This window comes from Bison bison, unplaced genomic scaffold (assembly GCF_000754665.1).
Source record: "Bison bison bison isolate TAMUID 2011002044 unplaced genomic scaffold, Bison_UMD1.0 scf7180017864239, whole genome shotgun sequence".
In the NCBI taxonomy this organism is placed as follows: domain Eukaryota; kingdom Metazoa; phylum Chordata; class Mammalia; order Artiodactyla; family Bovidae; genus Bison; species Bison bison.
The window spans coordinates 4,234,237-4,244,985 of NW_011494811.1; the positions used below are offsets into that span (position 1 = coordinate 4,234,237).

Here is a 10,749-nt window from a genome sequence, read left to right on the forward strand (position 1 = left end):
CCAGTGACCACAGGTATTTTCCCCCACTTGCTTCCCTTCTGGCCCTGAAGGCCCTCCCTGCCACGGTTTTCCTCTCCTTCAACCTGATGACCACAGGGGAAGCTCAGGACTGTTTGAGAACTTGCATCTGGCACCCAGCTGTCAGGGCACCCACCCACCCTTCAGTGACTCCACTCCCCTACCAGGAGACTAGACTCAGGGTTGCTCAAGCCATGCCCTAAATCCCTTGCCCACAGGGGCCCCTGGAAGGCTTGTGCATCTCCTCAGAGCAGTGGTATTAATTACCTTGTTGCCTGGGGATGGGGAGTGAAATTTGGGAAGTAAATGAAGTGAAAGAGCCTGTCTGCATGGAAGGGGAATCCCAGTTTTCTAGCAAGATGCTCCACTGGACGAAACTCCCAGAGTCGTTGTGTTGTAGTACCTTAGCTTCTGGGAACAAGATGGGAGTTTTGGGCAAAATGGGAGTTTTGGGCAAAACCAAGAGCAGTCACCCCATCTGGTTTTGCCTCCAGCCCATCTTGGACTTGAATGGTATTCTCTTCACTTCTCTCAACTACTCACTCTGCTCTCTGCCACCTAAGGAAAAGCTCAGCAGGTTCTGAGAATAGCAGGTGAGATTCTCCTAGGGAGCCAGGCTCGGAAAGCCAGCCTTCCCCCCTGCCCCACCTGTTTCCTGGGAGGGGTGGCGCCCTGTCCTTGGACACTCTTGGCTCTGGTCCTTTGCGGGAGCTCCTTGTGCCCAGATTCTTTCATCATACACGAGGGCTCTTGTACTTGTGTGCTGTTCCCCCAAATCCTGCTTGTGAAACCATCCACTGCTCTCCAGATTGTTTTCTCAGTCTTGCCCACGCTCTCTGCTGTACTCCGCCCCGAGTTTTCTTTGCCGGGCTGTCCCATCTTTGTGTCACAGTCCTGTTTGTCAGCAGGAGAAAGAAGCAACATCTCACGAGCTGCTGGTTCCTCTTGATGCCATTCTGACTGGGGCAGAACAGGAGGTACTGGAAGGGCCTGGGGCAAAGGGTTCAGGTGGAGGGAGGCCAGGCAGGGATGGGGGGCTGTTGGGCCTAGCAGAGGGAGGGAGAGCTTGTACTAGCTCAAAGTTTAAGCATAGCTCCGGTGATGATTAGAAATGGATTTGGGGAGTGGAGTTCTGAAAATCCTCCCCGGCCACTGGCCGCCTCTAATTTTAGCATCTGTCCCATCACAGTGTGAGCTGCCATCCCGGCTGACGACACTGCCTCACATCCCCGTCCCTGTCCTCACCCCTGCCTTCTGGCCCGGCCAGGACTTCCAGCTTTCCCCATTCATCTTCCGTGGACCAATCTTGGCACAACCTCTCAGACGTGGCCTGACCTCACCTAGGTATGCATTTTTCTCCCGCCCCCAACCTACCTGTATTCTTCCAGGCATGGAAGAGTCTAAAAATGGAATCCAGGTCTTGGGCTCGCCCTGTTCTCTCTCCACCACCATCCTCTTACCCTTTGACAGCTACTCCTTTAATCTTGCTTCTGCTCCCTAGGGTTTGGGGGGGTCCATCTCTTCCATGTCACCTGCTTCAGGGTGGGGGTGGGGGCTGCAGCCTCTGATGTGTAACTGGCCAGGAAGCCATTCTTGGCTGCCACAAAAGATGAGACCAAGAGGCAACGAGAGCAGGGTCTTAAAATCAGCATCAAGATGGGGACTGAGCTGAGTGATGTCTCCACCAGTTACATGAGGCTGCTGAAGGACACATCTGAAGAAGCCCCTTCCTTGGGGCTGTCCTGTGGGACAGAGGGGCCAGGGGTACAAGTTCTGGCCAGGTGGAGAGACCTGAGTTCAGGGGACCCTGAGTCAGGTGGGAGGCAGAGTGGTCTCCAGGCCACCTCCGTCCACCCACCTCAGACCATGGACCCCTCCTCGCTCCTCAGTGAGTTTCACTGGAGTCCCAATCTGTTCTGGGCAGAGCTTAGGACCTGTTGGGAGTTCAGGATAAAATGAGAGCTTGAGGAACTGTACAGGAATGCTGGCCTTTTCACTCACATTTCTTTTAAAGCCTGGACCTCACAGGGCTGGTTCTGGGACCGTTCCCCTTCCATCAAACCTCCACAGCCACACAGGAGCTTCCAGCTCCTGTTGACCCTCCTCAGCTGAGTTTCTGTCCTCCTGTGGGCTGTGGTATGATTTTTATTTTCACGAGTAGCTTGGCTGCCTGGGTTGGGGCTCTCGGTGGGGGCAAAGACCTGACTTGCTTGGCATGGAAGGCTGCCCGGCTGCTAGCAAGGACAGGCAGAAAGACCCTGCTACAGGTGGGAGGGAGAAGCTGACCCAAAGCTTGGCTCTGTGCCAGAAATGAAAGCCACCTTTTTTTGAGCATTCGGTATATCCTTAATAGTGGACTTCTCTTAGCTCATCCATTGGCCCTGTAACCTTGGAGCAAGTTACTCATTATTCTCACATATAAGGAAACTGGGGCTTCCCAGGTGGCTCAGTGGTAAAGAATCTATCTGCCAATGCAAGAGATGCGAGTTCAATCCCTGGGTCAGGAAGATCCCCTGGAGACGGGAATGGCTACCCACTCCAGTATTCTTGCCTGGAGGGTTCCATGAACAGAGGAACCTGAAAGCTACGGTCCACGGGGTCGCAAAGAGTCGGACATGACTGAGTGACTCACACACACTGCATGCCTTTGCAAAATCAAAATTGTACTAAGTATTCTGTTTCGAAGCCTGCTTTTTTTCTCTTAATATTGTATTAAACAAACATTCATCAAGCGGCTACTAGTGCTGGCCTGCAAACAAATTGTGGCAAAGCTGAGTGCTGTCTATTGTCACAGAAGCAAATGGGGTGCAGAGGAAGGCAGGGCAGTGGACAGCTCCAGAGCTGCAAGGGTTTAGGAAAACATTCACAGAGGAGGACGTGGATCTTGAAGAAGGATTATGACTTCTCGGGCCATGGGTTAGGTGGGTGGCAGGGTTGGGGGTGACCTGTGCGGCAGCAGCAGTTGGGAAGGGCACCCCAGGTAACAAAATCAGCAACGGAGGGAGCAGGAGGAGAGGCTCCAAAGCAGAAGTGTATCACTAAGGGCTTTGCCAGTCATGCCTAGGAGCTGAGCCTTACTCTGCAGATATTGAAGATCCACTAATGGGCTTTAAGTGGAGAGAACCATTGGGTTTGTATTTTAGAAAGACTGTTGTTTTTATACACTCTTTCACAGTGTGCTGGGTGAGTTGAAATGAGCGAGGCAAGGCTGGGACACTGAGAGACTATTGGAGTCATCCAGGTGAGAGATGATGAGGCTTGAACTAGAGCAGGAATGAGAAAGAGGAAAGACGAGGAGGAGATGGATTTCAAAGATATTTAAGAGGTAGAATGGATAGGAGTTAATGGCTGACTTGGTGGCTTTGCCATGTGACTTGCTTGGACCAGTAAGATGTTAGGGGGCGTGACTTAACCATTTAACCAGTATTGAAAAGCACTGGTGCAGTTGGGTTGATTGCTCTTGGGCCTCTGCCTCTTGCCATGAGAAGAACTTGCTGAGGCTAGTCCACTGGGCCCAGGGAAGGGGCGAGAGCCAAGAGGAGCAGAGCCATCCCGGCCAAGCATAGGACAGACAGAGCCCTTAGATGACTCACAGTCTCGTGACTGAGGCCAGCCAAGATCTGCCAATCCACAGGCATGTGAGTTGTAATAATAAATGAGAGTTTATTGAAGCCACCAAGTTTGGGGATGATTTGTTATGCAGCACTTGCTGAGTGATAAAAATGTCTTCATTCTTGAATTGAGTGTTTACTATGTTTGAGGCACTATTCTTGGCATCTGGGGATGCAGTGCTGAATCAGACAAAACCCTTAATTTCAGGGAGTTCAGGTTAAAGGGGCAATGTGGCAGAAGAAGCAAGAAGGACCTCTGTCTGCTAACTGGGTGCGTGGTGGTACCATTAATCAAGATGGGGGTCATAGGAGGAAAACAGACTTTTGGAGAGAAGATAATGAGTTCGATTAAGGAAAGGAATATGAGGTGCCCATAGGACACTTGGGTGGAGGTGGTCAGAAAGGAATAGGATAAATAGGTATAGAACACAGGAAAGATGTTTGGCTGGAGATTGAAAATTATCAGCATAGTGAAACAAAATCATCTGTACCAAAGAGAGACAAAATACTTGGTGTGGATATTCAGAGGAGGAAGAAAGGATTTGTGGTTGGGAGGATGCAAAAGATTTTATACCAGAGGTAACCTATAAGCTGGGTTTGTACTTGTGGAGGCAAGAAGACAAACACACAGAAAACAATAAATCGGATGGTGGTAAGACAGGGAGAGCTGGAAATGTGAGAATCAGGCTGAAAACATAGATTGGAGTGAGATCCTGGAGAGTCTTGAATGCCAGGCCGCCTGCATTGGGAGCACGGAAACTTAGCCACTGGACCACCAGGGAAGTCCCTACAGATGTCATCTTGTTAACCTCTGTCCCCTCTAGCACTTTGAAGAGAGGATTGCCAGAGGTGTCAGCCCTGAGTCTACTGGCAGCCTCGTGTTTTATCTTCCCATTCTCGGTTTAACCATGAACTCTCTCATCCCACCCTCCATAAAAACTGCACGTCATTTAGAGATGCCTGTTCAGGGGAGGTCTGTGCCAAGGCTTCAGGCCAGAGGCCTGGGAGGTAGTTGCTGCCCTCAAAGAGTACACAGGCTGGTGGGATCAAGAGGGCATGTGCCTCAAAATAGTAAATTGGGGTAGCATTGAATAAAGGACCAAATGAGTGGTCCACACAGTCTCCGGCGCAGGGCCAGGCCAGTCTTTGGGGAAATGTGACGGGGCCTTGAAGATCAGTGGGGTTTAAAAGAGAGGAACGGAAGGGAATAAGAAGTAGAAGGGAGGACTCTCTCCTCTGTCAGCCCACTGGTTTCCTTTCAACAAACTAAACATCAAAACCCCACTTAACAGAGCACTTAAAGACAAACGAGACCACAACAAGCCACCACTTCACACTCATTAGAACGGCCATCATCACAAAACCAGAAACTAGCAAGTGCTGGCAGGGATATGGAGAAATTGGAACTCTTGTGCATTGCTGGTGGGAATGTAATATAGTAAGTATAGCTGTTGTGGAAAACAGAAAATGAAAATAAAATTGCCATATGATCCAGCAAGTCTACTTCTGGGTGTGTACCCAAAAGAATTGAAAGCAGAGACTGGAATACATATTTGTATACCCATGTTCAGAGCAGCGGGCTTCCCTGGTGGCTCAGCCTGCAATGCCGGAGATCTGGGTTGTGCCTCTGAGTTGGGAAGATCTCCTGGGGGAGGGCATGGCAACCCACTCCAGGATTCTTGTCTGGAGAATCCCCATGGACAGAGGAGCCTGGCAGCTTGCGACCATGGGGTTGCAAAGAGCCAGACACAACTGAGTGACTAAGCACAGTTCAGAGCAGCATTATTCACAGTAACCAAAAACACCCATTAATGGATGAATTGATTAAAAAAAATATATCTAGATAGATCAGCATCAAATATTATTTAGCCTTCAAAAGGGAAGGAAATTCTGACCCATGCCACAACATGGATGAACCATGAAGATGTTCTGCTCGGTGAAATAAGCCAGTCACAATAGGACAGATATTGTATGATTCCATTTAAATTATAAGATACCTGTGGAAGTCAAATTCCTAAAGAGAAAGTAGAACAGTGGTTGCATGGACTGGGGAGGGGATGGAAGTCTGCGTTTAATGAGTGTGCCGTTTCAGTCTGGAATGGGGGAAATGTTTTGGAGATGACTGGTGGTGAACTCCACTCAGTGTACACTTAACACAAGGTAAAGTGGTAACTTTTATATGTTCACACACACACCCAAACGTTACTGGCTCCTTAGATCTCAGAAACATGATGTGGAGATGTTTGAGAAGTGAAGGAAGAGATGGGAACCCCAGTGGCAAAAGATGAGCAAGTAGCTTGGAAATGAGGGTGATTCTGGGCCAGGATAGCCGCCGCTTTCACTGACCACGAATAAATCCTAAGAAGTTAAGACGGGGAGTGTGCTAGCCACCTCCCTCTGAGTAGCACTTGAGGAGAGTTGGCTCAGAGGAAGCCAGTGGGGGCTGTTTGTATTCTTTTATTTCTCCTGCCTCCCTGGCTCAGGTAAGGACTATGAACTGAAGTAAGGGACAAGGAACAGGCTTAGGAAAACGATGGCTGACTAAAGAGAAAGGCAGAAGCAGGCTTGAAATCCCTCCGGCTGGCCACGGCAGACCCTTGGGCCGGGCGGTGGCAGCCCCTCGGCGCCTCCCTCACCTGTGTGTCCTTTGCTCCCCAGCGGCCAGTCGGCACCATGGCTTCCGCCGAGCCCCTGACGGCGCTGTCCCGCTGGTACCTGTACGCCATCCACGGCTACTTCTGTGAGGTGATGTTCACGGCGGCCTGGGAGTTCGTGGTGAACTTTAACTGGAAGTTCCCGGGGGTCACGAGCGTGTGGGCGCTCTTCATCTACGGCACGTCCATCCTCATCGTGGAGCGCATGTACCTGCGCCTGCGTGGCCGCTGCCCGCTGCTGGTGCGCTGCCTCATCTACACGCTCTGGACCTACCTGTGGGAGTTCACCACCGGCTTCATCCTGCGCCAGTTCAACGCCTGCCCCTGGGACTACTCCCAGTTCGACTTTGACTTCATGGGCCTCATCACCCTGGAGTACGCTGTGCCCTGGTTCTGCGGGGCCCTCATCGTGGAGCAGTTCGTCATCCGCAACACCCTCCGCCTCCGCTTCGACAAGGATGCTGAGCCCGGGGAGCCCAGCGGTGCCCTGGCCCTGGCCAATGGCCACGTCAAGACTGACTGAGTTGGGGGGGGAGCTGCTGGGTTGGGGCCCCCGGGGGCTCTCATGGACCCTGTGGACAAGGGTACCAAGCTGGTGGGGTTGCCCCCTCTGTACAGCACAAGCCCCGCCCAATGGGGGAGCACACGGAATACCCCCGGACCCTCCGCTGTGGGCGGGGTTGGAGGCATGGTCAGGTGTTGGGGGCGGCAAAGGAACCTGGGGTAGAGTGCGTGGATCTCAGCCCAGCTCAGGGGCCGGAGGCGGGAGGCCTGTGGTTACGCAGCGACTGGATTTATGTGGGTGACTTTGGAGGCAGCAGGCCCTGTCTTGGCGAAGGTACTCTGAGAAGGAGTCAGAAGGTGGGAGGCAAGGCCTGCAGGAGCTGTCGGCAGGTACAGCCGCCGCTGCCTCCCTCCCTCTCACCTGGTTTAGTTGGGCTTGGGCTGGTTCCATTAGGCAATATTCAGGTGCTTGCTTGCAACCAATACCTCCCCCCAAGGCCTATTGATCTGCAGCCTAAGAAGAGATTGGGCAGCTAGGAGGCTGCTGGGCAGGACTGCTGGTCTGCAAGGGCTGGGAGGCCTTCCCTTGGTTCCTCTCCCCTCCCCCAGGGCCCCACGCTGCTCCCTTGGCCTTCTGGGGCTCTCCCCTGGTGCTGGATTCCCACCAACCTTGGGCTTTGGGAGGTTTCAATCCCTGTGTGTTCGGTGGCGTTTCCCCCTTTTCTCTTATTTTCAGAGCCTTTACCGCTAGCAGCCCCCTGTATCCATGTCAACCACCCCACCTGTCCCCACCCCCTCTCCCTAGCCAACACAACAGCTGCCAGAGATAGAGCCCTGAGCAGATCCGTCCCACCCTCTTGCAGCCTTCCCTCCCCTATTGCGCCTGGCCTGATCCCTGGGAAGTTCCTTGTTATGGCTCCCCTCCCCCTTATCTGGGGGACAGTGGCAGGGCCCCTGGTGCTCACCTCCCTGCAGTGGCTAAAAACTGAATGACACCCCCAACGCAGAGTCAGGCTAAGATGTGCCCCACGGATCCACAATGGGGACCGAGAGACAAATCAGTTGCAGGGGGAGGGGGAGGGGGAGGTGGGCAGTAAAGGCACCCGGCTGGTTTATTTTCAAAACAGCTAGGGACAGTCCAGCTTTCCAGAGGGTGGAGGAGCAGGTATCCAGTGCTGAAGAGTCATGGAGACTGACTAAGGGAGGAAAAGGGGGCTTTTCAGCTTTGGCAATGGCAGCCCACTCCAGTATCCTTGCCTGGAGAATCCCACAGACAGATGAACCTGGCAGGCTATAGTTCGTGGGGTCGCAGAGTCGGACACGACTGATCAACTAACACTTTGACTTTGGGAGGGTCCTCAAAGCATCCGTAGCAGGAATGAGTTAGTTCTGGTTCTGCCATAGCCCCAGCCCTGCAGCAAAACCTCCTTAGATCTATCATCTCCTTCCCCCTCCCGGAGAGACGAGCCCACGGAGCTTGCTCCTTAAACAGGATTAAGCCTGCCATGCTCATGGGCGTTGTCACCTCAGTTGCCCCACCTTCCCCACTGACAGGTCCATTGCTGGCAGTGGACAGAGAGATCCTAACTGCAGCCCACTTCCAGCTCTGCCGCCTCCCCCAGGGGAGGGCTCCAGCGAACGCAGCCTATCCTGCGGAACACGGTCTCTTCTTGACCACCCTAGGACTCTTAGGTAGAAATTAGCCTTTCCCTTTTTATAGAACATTAAAAGTGGTAATACCACCTGTGGAGAGAAGTTCCTCTTCTTGCTGTACTACTCCAAGTATACTCTGCAGACAGTACCAGCCAGGGCGAAAGCCGGGGTGTGGGTGCTGGGGGTGGGTAGTGTGGTGTCCTGGATTGGGAGAAAGGCTGGGAGACTCTGCCTTTGGCAGGGTTGTGTTCTGCAGTGACCCTGTCCAGGACAGGATAAAGGGTGATCCCCAGTTTCTCTGTCCTGGGCAGGCTCCTCAAGTCCAGGCACGACCTACATTCTGCAGGGATTAACCCTCTCTTTGATTTTATGTGGCTCCAGTTTCAGGGCTTTGGGGCTCCCAGGGACTCAACTTTCCAGTGGGGGCCAATTGCTTTCCATCTACTATTGGAGGGGATTCTAGAGGAAGAGTATTGCCTGGTCCCCCGTTCCGTAGTCATCTGCTACCACGGCCCTGTAGTCGTTCTGCCCTGTAGTCATCTCCTTGGTCTTTTCCCCTTGCTCCATGCTATCTCAGTCTCCTGGAAACCCACCCCTGACCCCTCCAAGCCCACTAGTGGGCCCTTAGACCACACCACTCACCTTTTGTTCTTTCCTCCAGGATGGAAATCTGGTGGTCAGCTTGTTGATGTCTCCCAGCCCAAGGCCTCTGTGATTCTCTCCCAGAGCCAGCCCTTGGATGGCCCACCGGGTCTGTCTGCTCCAGAAGGTTGCCCTGCACATGCTCCCTGGTACCATCTCTCTTGGCCCTATAAACTCCCAAGTGCAAAAGGTCCCCGAGTAAATCTGCCTGCCTGGCAGCATGCAGAGCACTATGCTTCTGCTTCCTCCAGGTGCCCCAAGGCTCCTGTTCTCTCTCACATTCACTCCAGGTGACCGGGATCTGCAGGCTCAGAGCTCACCAGAGGTCAACCAGACCTCAACTCTTGCTTTTTTTTGGGTATCTTCAGGGCCCCAATCCATTAGTGCCCAAGGACTCAGAAGTTTGGAGTAATCCAGCCCTGCAAAGCAGGAGAGAATCTACTCACTCTTCATGAACCTCTGACGTCCTGGGCCTCTCCCCACTGGCCATGGCAGCATCTCTGAGTCACAGGTCGCCATGTGCTGCCCTGCATGGTTGAATCGCTTCCAACATCTGCTAGGCATCCTGTCCCTTGTGCCATGTCCCCTCTGATGTGCCAGTGAGTCACAATGGCCTATGCTTATTCACAGCAATAATACCTAGGGGGTGCCCGCAAAGTCCTTTTGTCCTGGTCCCTCGCCTTCTGCATGGGTCTCCTGGGGAGGCAGCCATTGAGTGGATGAGGTCATGAGAACCTGTATTTATGAAACTCTGGGCTATGCAGACATCGTCAAGGGGATGCAGAAAAATAGGAGGCCCAGGCCTGGGAGAGTTATGCCTCAGGCAAGGAAAGCAGCTTCCACTCCAAGGCTGCCCCAGGCCTGGAGGACCTGCAGGTCCCTGCTCTGCGAAAGGGCCTTTCATGGGTGGGACTGTCTCCCAGCTATGGCAGCTCTTCCGAAGGACACATGACTGGTTTGTGCGCCCATTGCCTGCTCTGTCTCCATTGGTCTCGTTGTCTCTTTCTTTTCACATTTGTGCAGATAAAATATACTGGTGTTTGTGTTCCAGGACTGACTCTGGCCCATCTCTGTTTCTTATATTTTGGAGCCCCATCCCTAGGGGCTGCTGGCCCTGCACACACTGGCGTCACACTGTCCTGAAACATGCTGGACAGGGCCGTGCTGTAGGAAGGGCAGATGGCCCTCTCTACCAGTCTTATCCACAATCTCTGTGCTGACCTGCTCTGGTAACCTGAATTCTCCACCCAGCCCCTCCCACTCCCCATCACAGTCTGGTCCAGTCCTGACTTTGGGCCCAGACTGCCAGGCAGATGGAGCTGCTCAGGCAGTATCCAGGTTGGCTGTAAGTTACTGCCCATGAGATGAGCTCCTCTCAAAATGCCAGCCATAACCTGCCATGTCTCATGGGGCAGGAGGGCCCATGGAGAGAGTCTGAGGGTACCCCAAAGAGCTGGAAGGCCAGACTCCCTTACTTCCCGTTGCCTTGGGAGTCACGCTATTTAGAAACAGAATTTTGCACATCCCCCGGAAGTGCTGTTTTCCCCGAGAAGTGCGTTTGGAGGGAGTCATCCCTTCCTGCTCTGTGTACCTGTCTTCTGTCTAGCCCCCCTTGTCCTCCTCTCCTCCCACCACGCTCCTGCCTACTTTCTTACTTCTGGGAAGAG

At 53.1% G+C, this 10,749-nt stretch overlaps 1 protein-coding gene across 11 annotated transcripts in view; it reads left to right on the forward strand.

Moving 5' to 3' along the window:
• Positions 1-10,135, forward strand: part of TMEM229B (transmembrane protein 229B) — a 42,404-nt gene extending 32,269 nt beyond the window's left edge. For 7 of the 11 annotated variants that reach the window (XM_010846726.1, XM_010846723.1, XM_010846725.1 and 4 more), the window contains 3 exons: positions 927-995; positions 1,208-1,362; positions 6,288-10,135. In XM_010846726.1, the coding sequence (XP_010845028.1) occupies positions 6,303-6,806 (504 nt within the window). In that variant the 5' untranslated portion in view covers positions 927-995; positions 1,208-1,362; positions 6,288-6,302 and the 3' untranslated portion in view covers positions 6,807-10,135. The other 4 variants (XM_010846722.1, XM_010846720.1, XM_010846730.1 and 1 more) reach the window with 4 other exon arrangements.
• Positions 10,136-10,749: the final 614 nt, after the last annotated feature.